Consider the following 18,199-nt stretch of genomic DNA (forward strand, 5'->3'; position numbering starts at 1 on the left):
AAACAGCTAAAATCCCTAAAACGAAAGAAAGGAGCAAATGAAAAAAATGTAACACGCATCTTTTACTTTCTCTAATAACAACCTAAAACATGAACCTTGGTTGAAAAAAACTAAAGTTGTCCTTTAAGACTTAAAAGGGTGACAGCTCTGCAAAAAAGAAATTAAATGTTAAAACGACAGTGGCATGCTGTCTAAAGTGGACATGAGCCACAAGAGGCATCGGCGAGCGAGTCACCATGCCGAACATTGTGTCCGCTTCAATCGACACAGTGCCGTTCGAGAAATGTCCTGATAGGGACTTATCGTACCTCATGTTCCCCCTAGACAACTTGTGTCATATGGTCAAATCTGACCCAAGCTGTCACCCGCCAGCCCCCTTGGGAGGGAGAATGCATTGACTGAGAACATCCCGTTTGTACAGGGATAAAGATTCTGTCCACCACCATGGAGACTAGCGGTTTGAATCCAGTGACAGGGAGGGAGTACACATTTGGAAATTGCCATAATGTATACATGGAGAGAAAAGGGGAAAAATTAAATAAGAGAATAATAATTAATTTGGGAGAAAAGGGGAAAAGGTCTGTCAACATGGTATGTGAAAGGGTATGCTCTGTCAGTATGTGGACACTAAGGTTCCAAAATATGACACCCAAGAAATGAGAATGGGTTTTAATGTATTTTACATGCACAAAACCATCATTATTTAAAAAAAATCCATTCGCTTTTTTGTTTTGGCTGGTTAATTTTCTGTGTCGTTCTGCCGAATGTTACGACCGATCCATGCATCTTCAAATCGACATACTTTCTCAACGAAATTCCCATTTGTTTTTTGTTTTTGAGTGGTGCAACCACTCCTACAACCAGCCAGCAATATCCGTGTGTATCATGTATCATGAGCACGAGTGGTGTGCGCATGCGTGAAGCCAGCAATGCCCAGCAATATCCGCGCGTGTGTGTACAATGCGCGTGCCTGCACAATGCGTGCCTCACATCTTGTGCTAAATAAATAGCGTCAATGCTAGCGAGCTAAAATATAGCCATCCTTGCTCTAGAAAGCACCAATGTTTATTCTAGACCACCGGATAATCAGCAAAGACCTCCGAACATCGCGCTAATTGACCAAACCATGGAGAGATCCGTAGATTAGGAGTTATTGAAGCTTTTAGTCTGCCTGTATAATGGGAGGTGGACGGCAGCTCGCATGCGTGATCCGGTCTAGGTACGATAAAGAAGGAAAGGCCGACCCCCGTGGACGGCAGCTCGCATGAGCGATCCGGTCTAGGTATGCTAAAGAAGGAAAGGCCGACCCAAAATAATAATGAAAAAAAAGTTCTCAGCGACGCGGATTGATATCCATAATAAAGCTAATCTGACGGAGCAGAGAGAGAGAGAGAGGAGGGGGGGAGAGAGGGGAGTTGCACCACTCGGTTCACACAGGTGTGATTTTTATTTATTATTTTGTGTTTTTGTAGGGCATCTCTCTGTCATTCAATAAACTGAGTTGCTCTTTTTGGTTTGAAATATAGAAAGAAGAATATTGAATTATTATGCTAAATTACTGTGGCAAAATTTAAACCTGTAAATTCATTTTCAGTTTCCAGTATATTGTGAAAGAATGACAGAAATGCTATTATTCATCTATATCTGACGTCTTGAAATTATAACATGGTCCCATTTGTCACTTGGTTTCTACTCATCTTATGCCACAGTTGTTCCATTCCAGTTCTGTGACATCATTCCATGCCATTGTCATGCACATCTGAATCGATGGACCTCATGATTTCGCCGTTGTTCTCCAGTGATGGCCGTGTCATTGTGCTGTAAGTTTCTGAGGAAAAGCTTTGCCTGTGTCCGTGACGATGGCTTTCTTTGTCCTCTGCTAACCTTTATCTCGCCTGCAGCATGACAAGTGTACAGTACCTCTGTGGTGATAAAAACAGCCAACTTAAAGATGTGTTTTCAGCTTTGAAGATGGACACAGACAAGCCTGCCAGCGAGAAGAGTGGTTCCATGAGCCCTGACAGCATTGGATCGGAGAAGCGTCCAGAGGAGCCGTTTGAGCCCCAGATGCAGGATTTCTTTGCCGGTGAGAGGGTGGTACCGGAGAGCCCCACGATGGATATGCCCTCCTTTGTTCCGCCCAATCTTGAGAACCAGTCCAAAGAACCTGGCAGTTCACACACACTTAAGCCTACGTATAATGAACCCATCACCGTGTCTGAGAAGCAGCCTTCAGTTGAAGTTATAGAGTTCAGCAGCATCGCCGCTCAGCCTGACTTCTGTCCGATGGACGTCAGAGTCCAAGGAGGAGATTCAAGAGACGCAGGAGACAAATCGGGCATGTCTGCATATTTTGAAACGTCCACCTTAGAGGTGGAAGAGGCTCCACAGCCTAGGGCTTCAGGTGAAGGATATTATGAACTAAGCACAGCTGGAGAGAAGACTGCAGTTGTTCCCTCACAGCAAGAAATTAGTTACAGTACCCTGGCTCAGGCCCAGGACAAACCAGAGACTAGGAAAAGTCCAGCAGAAGACACCAGACTGTTCATAGTTCCTGATAGGAGCAATGAATGCAGGCTTTCTCCAGGAAAATTGGCCCTCGAGCAGAGAAGTTACTCACTCAACATCACCATTGGATCAATGGATCAAAGCAGACCTAGTAGGAACTTCACCCCACTATCCACAGACATTATGTCCTATACCAGTGGAAGTCTGGATGAGTCCGCAGACTACCTCCCAGCCACCACCCCATCTGGTGAGAAGCCTCCACCCTTTCCTCCCCTGATCTTGGAGACTGCAGCCTCCATCACCTCTGACTCATCATCCCCTCCTCATAGCACTGAGCCCGCTACCAAAGCCAGCCCACCATTACAGTCCCCTGAATACGCTCATCCTCCTAAGTATACATACAAAAATGGCACGGTGATGGCCCCAGACCTACCTGAGTTGTTGGACCTCGCCGGGACACGGTCCAGACTGGCTTCAGAGAACACTGACCCAGAGATTACCCGAAGGAAATCAGTTCCCTGCGATGGCCTCACTGATTTCCCTGTCTTCACCAGTGACCCGATGGCCAGCCTGGTTTCAGGAGAATATAGTCCTGCTGCCATTAAGAGTGAAAGCCAGATGGAAGACATGGGATACTGTGTGTTCAGTGAGTATTCAGGGCCCATGCCTTCCCCTGCAGATGTCCTGAGCCCCTCGGACACTTCTGCACAGGCATTCGCCCCCTCTGTCCTCGAGGCAAGGGTAGCCGAACAGGCCAGGAAATTGGCGGTCAGGGACTCATCGGAAGATGAGTCATCAGGACCTGATGATGTTACCAAAGAGAGAGTCCAAAAAGAAGCAGAGAGGAAAGATTCTGCCAAAGAAAAAAGTAAGCCTTCTATGGACGAGACGCCACCCGGCCAGCCAGCCGAGTTGTTTGTGACACCAACTGTCACAGTTACTCTGGAGGAAAGCGAGAGGTCACTCAGCGAGACCGAGCGGCAGGCCAGCGGGGAAGGGACGGCGTTGGAGACCGAGATCGCCGACTACGAGATGAAGATCCGCAAGCTGGAAATGGTTCACCGGCCCCTGAGCATGGAGGAAGAGAGGGAGCTACGGGAGCTGAGGGAGAAGGTCAAGCTGGTGCACCAGGAGGCGTACGAGGAGCTAGACGCAGAGGACGTGTACCAACTAACCGGCGTAGCCAAGGACCGCATCGCACGTCCCCTGAAGCCTTCGCCGGCCTCCTCTGTGGAGAGCAACATCGACGACGACAAGCTGCTCTCGCCGGTTCTCTCCCCGGCCAAGCTGAAGCATTATGAGGCTTACGGGTCACCCAAAAGGGGGGCTTCGCCCGCGTTTGGACCTGAGAGGGCGGACAAAGACAAGGAGGAGAGGAAAGCAGGGGAGGAGAGAGAGAAGAAAGAGAGGGAAACGAAAGAGCAGGAGGAAAAGGAGCAGAGGGAGAAAGGGGAGCAGGAAAAGACACAGAAAGAGGAGAGAGAGAAGAAAGAGAGGGAGGAGAAGGAGAGGGCAGAGACCGAGCTGAAGCAGAGACAGGAGTGGGACAAGGTGGAGCGGGAGAAGAAGGAAAGGGAAGAAATAGAGAAGGAACTGAAAGAGCAGAGGGAGACGCAGGACAAAGAGAGGGCAGAGAAAGAGAAGAAAGAGAGGGAAGATAAAGAGACAGCCAAGCAGTCAGTAGAGCCAGTTGGAGCTGTTGAGATAGCCAAGGACATGGCAGTGACAAAGCTTGCGGAGAAAGAAGCTGAAAAACCTGTTACGGTGGAGAAGGAGGGAAATGGTGCGAAGGAGGAAAAAGAGGTAGAAGTGGGCCCAGTGGCCGGAGCGGCGGTCAAGGATGTCCCCGAGAGCCGCACAGCCATAGAGTCGGTCGTGACCGTGGAAGATGACTTCATCACTGTGGTGCAGACAATCGACGAGGGAGAGGAGCCAGGCGGACACAGCGTCCGCTTCTCTGCACCAGCGCCCGACACCGAGGCTCGCCAGGCCGTGGTCGGGAAAGAGGAGGGAGAGGAAGAGGAGGAGGAGGAGGAGTCTGTGGAGCTGGCGCAGGAGGTTGAGATGGAGGTTGCTAGCCTGGAGGAGGTGTCCGATGTACCGGAAGCTCCGGAGGAGAGTCCCGCAAACCCAGAGAAGGAGGCCACAGAGACAGAGGGACAGACGGGGAGCTATGATAGGGACGAAACCACCATGGATGACTCTATTCTGGACAGCTCATGGATTGACACTCAAGGTGAGATCTGTTTGTTTGTTTGTCTGTTGTCTGTCCTTTCTACTTTTGTTTTGCATTCCTCCTCCCTCCACCCCTGTCTCAGGCTCCAATCATGGACAAACAGTTTGATTGGTAAAGAAATGATTGTCTCTTTTTTTATATATATAACTTTGTTTATTGGTTTTTTTCACAGAAGCATTATTGAAATAGAGTTTGAAAAATAATAATTAACATTAACAGCTTCTCTTAAATAAACCCCACAAGTATGACATAAAAGAGTAAACACATTTAATTTTCACCCCAAAGAAAAAGGACAACAGAAAACAAGACAAACAAACCTTAAATACAAGATCAGTAAAAGTTGAAAAATAAAAGGCAGACAAAAACAGACAAAACAACAGTACACAACATCCTATATAAAAAAAAAAAAAAAACATAGGTACATGATACATCCATAATCCAATACAATACAATCCATACAATCCAATCACAGTATAAGCTACTTTTAAAACAAAAGTCCTGATTGTCTCTTTTTGACTATGAAGGGTACAGTCTAACCCAGAACCATCCATTACCTGAAAATGTCCATTATAACCATAACCACCCCTAAAGGGGGAGGTAGCCAAAAATTGCAGATCGACAAAGCTTACAACACGTCGCAGTGTGACATGTTGTAAGCTTGACGATCGGCTATTTTCTGCAAAAGCTTTCCCCACAATACGGATGCTGGGATTCAAGTATTTAAAGGAGGAGTTTGCCCATGAAATGACTTTATTTATATTGTTTATATGGTGTCTTTGACTCGTGGAGAGTTTTATTTTTTAAACATTCCTAAGGTGAATCCAGAATCCAAAAGTGCAGAATACATTTGATGAATGCAATTTACAGCAAAACTATATACAAATGTGTACATAAAGTCCAAAGCACCAGCTCACATTATCATTTTAGATTATCTTCTACCAAAGTCCACTGAGAAACTGCAGGGTTAAATTGTCGCCAGTTTGAATCGATTTGCGATGAATCGTTACGTGCCTAATTTAGATCCATCCGTAAGTCATAAGCGACATTTCCCCGCCCCGCTCCACAGATGACGATAAGAGCATGGCCACGGAGCAGATCGAGCCCCTGCCAAAGGTGGACAGCCCGCCCAAGAAGCCCCACGCCGCGTCCCAGGACAAGCAGCAGAAGCCGCGACAGCAGGACAAGCCTGTTAAGCCCAAGGCTAAAGGCGGCAGGCTGAAGGGTCGCATGTCCACGCCAGAACGCAGGCCTGTCCGCAAAGAACCCGTCTACATCCCCAGAGAGGAGACCAAGAAGAAAAAAGGTTCTCACGGCTACCGTCTCTCTCTCTCTCATGACTATATACAGTATCAATACTTCTATTGAAATTGTTTTTAATTCATATACAATACCGACTGTAAGGTCAGGAGAATACTGACCCACACACACACACACACACACACACACACACACACACACACACACACACACACACACACTCTCTCTCTCCCTCTACTAGCTGTGATAAAGAAGACGGAGCTGACTAAAAAAGCAGAGGTTCTTCAGACGCGCTCCCCGTCCAGGAGGAGCGCTCTGAAACTGTCCGGCCCTCACGCCCGTCCCACCCAGCACCACTCCTGCCCCCGGAGGAGAGCCACAGGTGACCCTGCCTGCCGGATAGAAAGGCTGTCCCGCCCCGAACACGTAGCCTCACAAGTTCACCACTGCCTGCCATCCGTGTTATTATTGTCTTCCATCTTTTTTTTTATTGACACTAACTTGTGCTTTGTCTCTATCACGCATTGCTGCACTTGTTCAGAATAATAATAATTAAAAGTAATTCATTGCCATACGTTTTTCTTTTGTGTTTTTTCCTTTGGTTGTTGTTTTCCTTTACTTTAATGCTTTTATTCGGTTTGCTTTCCTTGTTTTTCTTCTCCATTCTTTTGCCATGTCTTCTGGGACCCTTCGGTTTCCCGGTGCTGCAGTATGCACCGATATGGAAATTCTGGGCTCATAATACAGATGTTTAAATTAACAATTTGGCCGATATCCAATACAAATTTTGTATTGCTAATTTGCTATTCATCTGCCGTTTTGTGCCAGAGAAAGTAATAGATCTTCATTATAGATAACCAACACACGAACATAGCAACAACAACGGAACAGACATTGGCTACTGCCATCGGTGAATGTCAACTTATTTGCCCATGTACTGTACTTGCCACCATGCTTAGGCCGTATTAATTTTCAGCTGTTTATATGAGGTTTCCACCATACAGAGATGTTTTGAAAGGCCTGTATTGAGAAATGGCTGATGCTTTCCTTTCTCTACGGCGTTAAACAGAGTTAAAATAGCGACTCATTTATTTATTTTTTATTTTATTTCTAATATCAGTGGTTACCAGGCAACTAGTAGTGTGCAGGACCTCATTGTGTTTAAATACTCCCCACTGTTCATGCAGTCACAGAGACACTTGACACTCCATGCCTCCCCTCAACACGCCTCTACATTGTGTCACTTAAACCAGTGTTTACCAAAAGAATATTCTTTGGTCATGTAACCATTTTTATGGGTCATGACTCATGAGTAAATGTCCCTTTTTTCCTACAAAGTATAAATAGGTAGATCTTTTTTTTAACTTAAAAACGTCTAACAATATTTCAGAAATATTCCCAAATTGAATTCCATAAAGATTGGAAGCACCCCAGACAGATTTTAAGTAGCTTGACTCAAGTATTCAGATATTTGATATTCATTTTATCAGACACACCCCCTTCCTATACTAACCCATTGTAACTTAATTGAAAGGGGAATCAAGATACTTAACTTCTACACTCAAATGCCTGAGTAGACATTAAAATTACCCCAAACATGTTTGAAAGTGAAATATATAGTTTAAATGCATTTATTTTTTTAGTTTGGAGCTGGGGGATAGACACCAAATGTATCTTTTTGGGGTGTTGGACTGAAGAGTTTGCGATCTCCTCCCTAGATTGCTGCATTGCCCCAATTAGCTTGTCTCCATGGGTTGGCCTGCCTTATAATACCATACCATCTCTTCCATTCTGTGTGAGAAGCAGCCAAATGGTTGCAGAAGAGAGCTTTCTCTATGCACCCTGTTACCACAGCTAAATATCCCTGTCGGGTAGAAACCTCTTATCTCCATATTCTAACTCTTTGTGTTTGATCCTAAATTAACTGGCTACTACTTGATCATACTACAGTAACGCTAAAGCATCCGAAGTAGCAGATCTGCAAGCTTGGGATTGCAGATCTTTTAAATTTTTAAGATTTGTTTTTGGCTTTTTTGCCTTTATTGATACTTACAAGTGAAGATAGACAGGAAAGAGGGAGAGAGAGAGAAGGGGAGAGACACGCAGCAAAGGTCGTCGTGAACGGGACTCGACCACATAACACGCTGTCAGGCCAGAGCTTAGAGTATATATTAATAGAGAGAGACGGCACCGGATTTCTCATGAGGTGATTTCACTCCTCCTTCCCAGAATTCTGGGATGGATTGGGCCAAATCGTGAACGTGCTGTGCCGTTGACTATCATTGCACGTGTTCACGTATGAAACAGCGTTCACGTGTCATCATGAACATGCGCAATGATAGTCAACGGACCAGAATTGGCCCAGCGCTGCAATACCACATTCGGCCACTATGTCCATTTAGCCTCAGGGTTTCCTCCGGGTGCCTTCTCTATTAATATATACTCTAAGGGCCATAGCCTATATGTGGCATGCACCTGGACCACTAGGCCAGCGGGTGCCAGATCTTCTACTTTTGACACTCCTGAAAAGTAACAGTTTTAGACATAATGAGGTTTACACCCGACAGCGATGATATCATCTCTGTTGGGCAGAAACCTTGTATCTCTGTATTTAAAATTTATATTTTTATATATTTTTTCTTTCATGAATTAATGTGCCATTTATGTGCCATTAATGTGCCATTTTTTGGAAATTGTGGACCTTTTTTGTGGCATCCAACATCCATTCAACAGTGTCATAGTGTCATATGCCTTATCATATTCCATGCCAGGTTTAGGGTGTGAAAAGATAGAAAGTGTTATTTCTACTGGGAGAGTGTCTGTGTACCTGTACTGTATGTATGTGTTATGCACAAGTCTCTGTGCTGTGGTGTTCTCTGCTGCTAATACAGTATCAGTATACAGTATCATTCCTGTCCGTAACCATAGTTATTTTTGTAAGTTAATGCTCTGCTTTGTCATACAAAGTTCATGCAAGTTTCATGCAATCTATAAGCTCACACAGTGTCAGGATGTGACACTTGTGAGCTTGTAGATTTTAGCCGAAATATTTTGGAAATGAAAATTGGAGCACAGGTTATTGTTTCAATTTCCTGAAAAGTTTATGGACATACACCATTTCCACCCGACAGCGACGACATGTAACGTCTAAACTTGCCTGTGTGTTTTATTTCTGATCATCATCATCATCATCATCATCGTTTCTTCCTCTCTCTCTCTCTCTCTCTCTCTCTCTCTCTCTCTGCAGTGCCAGAAGGTCGCCAGCCCCTCAGTGTAGCCAGACAGTCGAGGGACAGAGCCTCGGTGAGTGTCTGCTACTACCATTTCACAATAAAAGCTCATAATGTGTGACTCTGTGCTTTTTGCCAGCTTTTAAGCAAGCTGGTTTTCAACACTTTCTCCTCATTGGCTATCCTTTAAGGCAATGAGGAGTCCTCAATGCCTTCCTATACTCTGAGTGGGTGTATGAGCTATGAACTGTGGGTAATTTCTTTGCCAAAGTCAGCCAAAGTCAGCATCGATGCTGACTTTGGCAAAGGGCACATAAAGGGGCGAGGCTGAGCCCTCATTGACTTAACGATTTCAAATGGGACAGCCCTCAAGCCCTTGCAGACTTCACATGAACGCAGCTAAGTCAGTGAGGGCTCATTGAGTCAGCAATGACTGGATCACTGCAATCACTGACTGGATCAGTGCAATGTCCTCTCAGGCTATGGCATCACATCACAACTGCTGACGCTACATGAAAAGGGAAATGTGCTTCAGTTTGGTCAATAATCTAAACATATCTTATTTGATAGATGAATGGCCCAAACAACAGTTTCATTGACAGTTTGACAAGCACAATGTCTGCTATTAGGATGAATCCCAAAAAGCCTATTGGCTTGTTTCCATTGGGGTCCTCGTACTCAATTAATCTAAAAACATGAATGACAGAGAAAATATATGTGTACAGCAACCACCTCGGTGATACAATAGCCTTGTAAGAGTGCATGAATAAATCCACTAGTTATCTTAAGATGTGAAAGGCACCTTAATTGAAATTGAGTTACATTTTATTGGTAATATTTACTTATTTAGTAAGATGCTAGAGTCATCTCAGTACTTTTCAAGGGTTTTAGTTTGGCACAAGCTGGCATAATATGACTGACATTTCTTGCATCCTTTCTTTTTGTACAGGGTAGAATTAAGAATCCTCTTCTATTTACACAGTGGGTGTAGATTCACTCTGTGACATTTCTCCAGCGGCGAGTGTCGTGACTCCATTTCACTCCTCCACATCGCTAATGACAGCTATTCTTCCGAAAATAACACGCCTTAAATGTCAAGTTGCTCTCTAACTGCCTACACTGTACAGCCTACAGTCATTAGGTGAAGCAACTGTAAAAGAGAGAGTTGATGTGCATTGACAAGGTCATACATACTATAGGACCACAAAGGAAAAAGGTCCCCACGAGGACCTTTTTTGTGTTAGCCTTGATGTCTGACCACGTGCTGTTTACATTTCTGACTATTAAAGTATTCAGCGAAGGACAGACACTGAAGTAGCTCGGACATTTTAGCCTTTTTTATTGATAAAAGTGCTAGTAACAAGGGTGACTTATAGTCAACCATATGGGGTTTAAGTGGTTAAACATCCGTTTCCATCTGCTCTGGTTGCTGTGTGTCTGGCCTAATTGAGTTTTTGAGAAGTGGTTCTCAAATTGGGGTCTGCAGACCACGGGACCTTCCAGGGTATTCCACGGGATCCCCATCGCAAAATGTGTTAATATAGCATGTTAATGTAGCATCATAATCCGTTTAACCTCTTTAACCCTAATTTGTCACATGTTTATGAAACTTTACAGTATGGTAGAGGGTCATGCAAAATAGCACTGAAACCAGTCTTACACTAAATGGCTAAAGTGGAGCGCAATAGCAATTGTTTGAAAATGAAAACATTGAACAGGCATATTCATGCCTCGTTTGGCCAAAAGCCATGGCATTGTTTTCACATGTGCCTTGACTCATGCAGAACACATCTGTCACTTTCACCAGTAAGCTCCGCCATCAGATTTTGAGCAGTTTAAAAAACGATTAAACCTGGATTTTTGAGCAATTGGTGTGAAACGTTCTACACGATAAAGGACGATTATCTGAAATCCCAGTTGAAGAGAAGTTTGGAAGTGATTTTTTTTTTTAATAAATATAGCTGCAGGCAGCTATATTTGTCTCCACCAGGCCGAAGGCATGTGGGGAGAGTATGTTTTGCACTCCGTCCGTCCGTTTGTGTGTCCGTCCGTGTGTCCGTGAACAGCTAATCTCGGCCACCGTTAACCCGGTCGATGCCAAATTTTGCACACACACTCCCTGGATGCCAACGATGAACCTCTGCCCCAACCTTTCCAGAACGGCCTGTTATAGCGCCACCAGGAGGCCGCTTTGTGCAAAACAACCCGGTCGATGCCAAATTTTGCACACACACTCCCTGGATGCCAACGATGAACCTCTGCCCCAAACTTTCCAGAACGGCCTGTTATAGCGCCACCAGGAGGCCGCTTTGTGCAAAACAAGTTTTTGCACAGTACACCTACAGATTTTGTCCAAACATCACGCAAATTGGTACACAGTCTCTCTAGAGCCATTCAACGAAACGGGTCTTTCAGATTTATCAGACTCCATCCTGATTGGTTAAGATTGGCTTCCAAAGTTCACAGGAGTGCTCAGTTTCAAACAAAATGCTGCAAATCATGAACACATCGCGTGATTTCCGTGAAATTGTGCACCCACATTCCCACTAGGCCGAGGACGAAATGCCACATGAACAATTTCAACTCAGCCTCAAGGTGGCGCTATAACTGGCCGAAAAGTGTTTTTACCTCTAACTGCACGGATCTGTGGATAACCTGGTGGAGACCTGTGCCCGGAAGGGCACTTTTTCTAGTTATCTCTCATTTGGGGACCCAGTGGATGGTGATTCCCACCCCCCAGACTTTGCACTTAACCTCAATTGCAGTTATTTTATGCATCATCATACTACATAACGGTGTCACACGTATCAAAAGTTGCAGATCCACAAGCTTGAAAATTCAGCTACTTTACTTTAATTTGAATCCTGAAAAGCAATAGTTTTGGTCTGGACATACTGTATGAGGTTTCCACCCGACAGAGGCGATATTTTCTCCACCTCCGAACACTTCTTTACACATCGGCACTGACTCCGCTGAGTGCATCACAATGCCGGCATGCATTACAGTACCAGGCATATGTATGCACGAGCATAGACATGGTAACGCCCCGCCTGCCTCTGATTTGCCTACCGACACTGCCCGTCTTGACTGTCCACTGAGGTGGATATAGCTATGCTGGATAGTCTGATCTCTGCTGCGAGGTGGTGGAAAATAAAACGTACAAGTTAGTTAAAAGGCTGCATTCTGTCACGCGTGTCAAGCTGTCATTCTCTTGTATCATTTACCCACCACGGAGTAACCTTGCATCTCGGAGGACAGCCGAGACGGGCAGTGTCGGTAGGCCAATCAGAGGCAGACGGGGCATTACCATGTCTACGTATGCTCAGCCGCACACACAGTAGATATACGCAGTATGCACCACTGAACGGATGAACCTCTCAAGTTCTTAAAAGGTGACACCCTGTTTGTGTGTGTGTGTGTGTGTGTGTGTGTGTGTGTGTGTGTGTGTGTGTGTGTGTGTGTGTGTGTGTGTGTGTGTGTGTGTGTGTGTGTATGTGTGTATGTGTGTGTGTGTGTGTGCGTGTGTGCGACAGGACGGCGGTTCGCGGAGTCCGGAGAAGCGGTCCTCTCTGCCACGCCCCGCCTCCATCTTGAGTCGCCGCAGCCCCCACGAACACGAGGAGAGCTCCACCTCCATCACCAGCTCCGGTTCCACAGCTCCACGCAGACCCACATGTACGTGTGTGTGCTTTAATTTCAAGTACCCCCAGTTTGGTATTAGAAAGAAAGAAAAGAAAATGTGGACGTCTGAAAGAGTATGCATTACACTTAGCTTTCCCTGTACTTGGGTTAGTGTGTTTCTACAAAGTTTTTAGAATCATAATATCTCGGATTCTTCTTTTTGTATCAAAGCAAGCTTGATTTGCGGCTCATTTCTCTAAACGATATGATCCTCGCTTACATAAAGTATGTTTTGGGTGGATTAAATGACAATCGCGGGACATAGCAGATTTTTACTTCCTGACTCGCAGTTTCCGGCCAAATCGGCTTTCAATCTAAGCGTCTCGTCCTATTAAATGCATGGACGGCCTCTAAGCCACCACTACATGGGGCTGTTAGCAGTCGATGAGTTAAGATGTCTTCTCCCAAACTTCTCTGAAGTGTTTCCTCTTTTTGCCCTTCTTCCCGTATTTTGTTTTTGAAAGGACAACTTTAGTTTTTTTCAACCAAGGTTCCTAAATATATTTTTTTAAATCGCTATGAAGTTTTGTAAAAGAAATACATATTTAGCCCCATGTTCGAATGCCCCCGCCCCCTGTCAAAAATAGCTAAATGGAAATGCAAATGGAAAATAAATAACAACCTAAATTCCTAAAACATGAACCTTGGTTGAAAAAAACTAAAGTTGTCATTTAAAGACTTTCTCTGTTCTCCTCTGCATAGATTTACCTTCTCTTCGTTTCCTGTTCTCCTCTGTACAGTGTTACTCTCTCTTCTTTTTAAAGACTTTCAACTTTATCTATCTATCTATCTATCTATCTATCTATCTATCTATCTATCTATCTATCTATCTATCTATCTATCTATCTATCTATCTATCTATCTATCTATCTATCTATCTATCTATCTATCTATCCCTGCATAGCGTTCAGCACTGAGATGAGGGCGGCGCATAGGACAGGACGGGCCGCTAGTATGACAGGTAGAGGGCGCTCCACATCTTATAATGAGCATTAGTGAGCACCAGCTGTATGAAGATGAGTTGGAATTGGGTGATGTTGTACTCAAGTAGTCCAACCCCATCTCAAACCAGGTCCAGAAACGGGCCGTTCCCGCTCGGCCCGCAGCGGTCATTCCACGCCCCTGGCCGGTGGCTCCACGGGCATCACCCCGGGCACCCCGCCCAGCTACTCCTCGCTGTCGTCACGGACGCCTGGCACCCCACGCTCCCTCAGCCTGCTATCCCAGGTACTGGTTTTACTATTATCCACGGTTTTGTTGTTTGTCAGGCAGAAACCTCTTATATTATAACTTTTTATTATTATTTATTTTTTGCCGTAAATAAATGCCCTACTTCAGGGGTTCTCAAACCTTTTTATACCCCGACCGTCTGGGGCAGTCCAGACGATTTTTATGCCAGTTGGCTTATAGCTTGTATATCTGCTACTTTAGATGCTTTTGTGTGACGCTGTAGTGGGGCGTTGATTTACAGAAAAAAAATAAAGACATTTTTTTAATATGGAGATAAGGGACAGCACCAATATAAACCTCTATTTTACGAATAATCATTTTAAATACATCCATAATTGTCCCCTCCCTCTCTCCCAGGAGAGGAGGGTGGTGGCGTTGGTGCGCACCCCGCCCAAGTCACCCGCCACCACGCCCAAGCAGCTACGCATCATTAACCAGCCGCTCCCCGATTACAAGAACATCAAGTCTAAGATCGGCTCCACGGACAACATCAAGTACCAGCCCAAAGGGGGCCAGGTGAGGAAACCCCCCTCCTCCTCCTCCACCTCCCCCCGAATCCTAGTTCAGTGGTTCTCACACTTTTATTATGGCAAGGACCCCTAAATTGTGTATGTGGCCTCGTACCCCCATCTGAAAATCCAAACATTCTTGATGTTTTTTAAAACATAAATTAGAAGTGGTTAAAATGATTGTGATGCTATATTAACACATTTTGCTGAGCCCCCCAAGGACCCCACTTTGAGACTTTGAGAACCACTGGTCTACCATACCGTAGATTTGTGATGAGACTAAACCATTTAAACCCATGAAACCCTGTTCACACACCAAACACCAGAGGTGTGGACTCGAGAGACTGTAGACTCGACTTGATCAAGCAAAAGAGTGGCAACTCGACTTAGACTTTAGCGCCAATGATGCGTGACTTAACACGACTTGCAAAGCAATGACTTTGTCGTTGTTGCCATGTTGGCTTATTTTGGCTTGTTTTGTTCCAAAGTTGTGGGAAAATATGATGAGTTCCAGTTTGGCAAATCTAACAAGCAACATTTCTTTGATGTACAGTATATACTATAATTCCCTATAGGTTTGGGTGAGTTTGAATCCCATCGAGTGACAGAATCATTCTGGTGTCTCTACTTATTAAGCCCTGGCTAAAGTATGTGTGTAATGTTATAATAAATAACCAGAACATTAATTATTATAGACCTACATAGTAATTATAATGATATAATGATAAATCCATCTAATATTGTTTTATTAGGAATATATGGCCATATTAATGGGCTTGTTTTGTCTTAAGTCAATGCGGAAGTACTGTATGCAGGGACATTCATTCAGTGATACAAAACGAGTACTCACACATGGCCACGGGAAGATATTTACAGTAGGGGGTGCTCCAGCACCCCTACTTCCCTCAGCCATGACTCACACCGTAACTGCAGGTCCACTGCAGGTCCTAACATGGACTAGGTTGTTGGCAAGTGATTATGTTTGAATATTCCTCGTGGAGAATCATTGGATGAGGATCAAAATGTATGCATGATTCATAGGATATGGAATACTAAATGAGGTCAAAGGTGTGTGTGTGTGTGTGTGTGTGTGTGTGTGTGTGTGTGTGTGTGTGTGTGTGTGTGTGTGTGTGTGTGTGTGTGTGTGTGTGTGTGTGTGTGTGTGTGTGTGTGTGTGTGTGTGTGTGTGTGTGTGGGTGGGTGGGTGGGTGGGTGGGTGGGTGTGCGCATCATTGAGTCTGTTGCTTTGAAGATGCTCCATTCTCACCAACACAGACTCTTCTCAGTGACTCGTCTCATGAGTCAGTGAATAATACATGGAAAGAAACATGGTTATGTTTCTGCCACTCGCCACATTCTCCCTGAAGGCAGTTTCTTATACTTTACCTCACACCCTCTCTTCTGTATTCGTCTGGAGCACTTTGTCAGCAGAGGGCAAATCTGCATTTCAAATGGCCAGTTGTTTGCCTGTGGGAATCTCTTTGAGCCTGTCCCTTTGACTCCAGTGTGGGCCAGGTACTGGAAAAGTAAACAAGTGCATTTACTCAATGACTGTACTTTTTACATACTTTTACTTTACTTGAACACCGGTATTCCTACAATGACCATAATGCTTTGGTTCACTGCCCCTCTTTGAGGAGAGGGGGAGGCTGCGTGGAGGTGTGACTTGTAGTCCAGGAAGGAAGTGAGACCACATTTTCATGACGAATTTTGGTCATGCACATGGCACCGTGACTAAAATATCTTATAATCTAAAAACACATATTGCACACATAAAAACCCCAGGAAAGTGTTTCTTGTGTCCTAAACAGCATTAAAATAAGATCTGGTTGCAAAGGGTTGAAGTGGCTCTTTAAAGAGAATTGGAGTACTCTCATTCAGGACCATGCCTTCCCAGAGGTTGTGCCCGCAGGGAGGCAGACAGGGGAAGAAGCAGCCATGCTGGAGACCGTGTCATCATGTCTGTATGAATCAACTCTTACAAGCCTCCACTCATGGTCTGATTAGGGGGGCTTCAGTGTTTTACTGACATCTTTATGAGTTGCCTGGGTGTGCACTGTGCAGCCAGCCACTACAGAAAGGGCTCTTCACCCCCCAAAACCCCTCTTCACCCCTCTTCACCCCCCAAAGCACCAGCTTGACATCTGCCCACGTGGTGGGGCCAGGGGGTGGAGGTGTGTGTGTGTCACCGGCGTAGGGTCCAGTGGGCCACGCGGGCAGTGGCCCAGTCAGTTTAGAGCTTGCCCAGTCTAACTTCGAATTAGAGGGGGCGAAAAAACAAGAAAGAAATGCTCATTTTATCCACACTACGTGGTGTGTGTGTGTGTGTGTGTGTGTGTGTGTGTGTGTGTGTGTGTGTGTGTGTGTGTGTGTGTGTGTGTGTGTGTGTGTGTGTGTGTGTGTGTGTGTGCGCGCGCACAATAAATATTAACTATAGATTTGCTCACATTTTCACGATGTTTCAAAAATAGCAGATCTACAAGCTGATAGCATGGCACGATGGCACTATGAGTTGAACTTGTACTATCTGCTATTTTTGAATAGCCAACCAATGGACTATATTATATCGCTCAAATATAAACGGACACAGAAGTCACAGATATGCTTTCCCGGTTTTAATGGATTAAGCTTGGGAAACAACACACTGCTGTGTGAAGGGAAACATCTCTCTCTCACTCACTCACACACACACACACACACACACACACACACACACACACACACACACACACACACACACACACACACACACAGTCACACACACAGAGAGAGAGAGAGAGATAAACTCAACTCCTGTCCCACTGCGTTCCTCCTTCAGGTGCTCATCCCCAGTGTTAGGCTGGACTTTAGCCATGTTCAGGCTAGGTGTGGCTCCCTGGACAGGAGGGCCTACTCTGCACGAGGTGGAAACGTGAGTCTCACGTCCAAACTGATTATTTCCTCTTCCTCCCCTATCGGGGTGTCGTTGTTTTGTTTATATGTCACCATCATGGCAGCAGGGTTCCATTTGTTATTGTTGTTGTTTTCTTTCCAATTAAGGAGTATATAGTAGCAAAAACTTGCAGATTCTGTTCATTTCCTTACTTTTGAAAAATGAATGGAACCCTGCATGAGGGTGTTGTGTGTGAATGTTCTCTTGTGTCGTTGTCGACCCACTTCCATCGTCACTCTGTGGTCTTCCTGTCACCTTGTGAACCAACCAGCGCGGGTGCTGGTGATCTGCCAGGTTGCTTTGCATCCACACTTTACCTTTCTGTTCTTCAGATGTTTGGTGTCTCTGTGTCCTGGGAGTGGGAGTGGGCAAGCATTTTCTAGCTCTCTTCGTTGCTGTCGGGCAGAAACCTCTCATCTCCGTGTTTCAACTTTCTGTGTTATTTTTCTCGTAAATGAACCCTACTTTATCATACTACGGCATCACACAAAAGCATAAAAAGTAGCAGATCCAAAAGCTCAAAACACGGCGCAAAGCAACACGTTTTCAGCTTGTCGATCTGCAAATTTTGAATTTGAATCCTGAAAAGTTTTGGACATAATGAGGTTTCCACCCG

The 18,199-nt window shown here is 45.0% G+C and overlaps 1 protein-coding gene across 1 annotated transcript in view; it reads left to right on the forward strand.

Moving 5' to 3' along the window:
- map2 (microtubule-associated protein 2) overlaps positions 1–18,199 on the forward strand; it is a 49,627-nt gene that overhangs the window by 19,578 nt on the left and 11,850 nt on the right. The window contains 9 exon segments of the mRNA XM_083776006.1: positions 1,964–4,744; positions 5,811–6,047; positions 6,243–6,383; positions 9,249–9,304; positions 12,765–12,906; positions 13,817–13,873; positions 13,985–14,139; positions 14,500–14,658; positions 17,470–17,562. Coding sequence (XP_083632132.1) covers positions 1,964–4,744; positions 5,811–6,047; positions 6,243–6,383; positions 9,249–9,304; positions 12,765–12,906; positions 13,817–13,873; positions 13,985–14,139; positions 14,500–14,658; positions 17,470–17,562 — 3,821 coding nt within the window.

The sequence above is a fragment of the Protomyctophum parallelum genome, assembly GCF_964188405.1.
Source record: "Protomyctophum parallelum genome assembly, chromosome: 11".
Taxonomy (NCBI): Eukaryota; Metazoa; Chordata; class Actinopteri; order Myctophiformes; family Myctophidae; genus Protomyctophum; species Protomyctophum parallelum.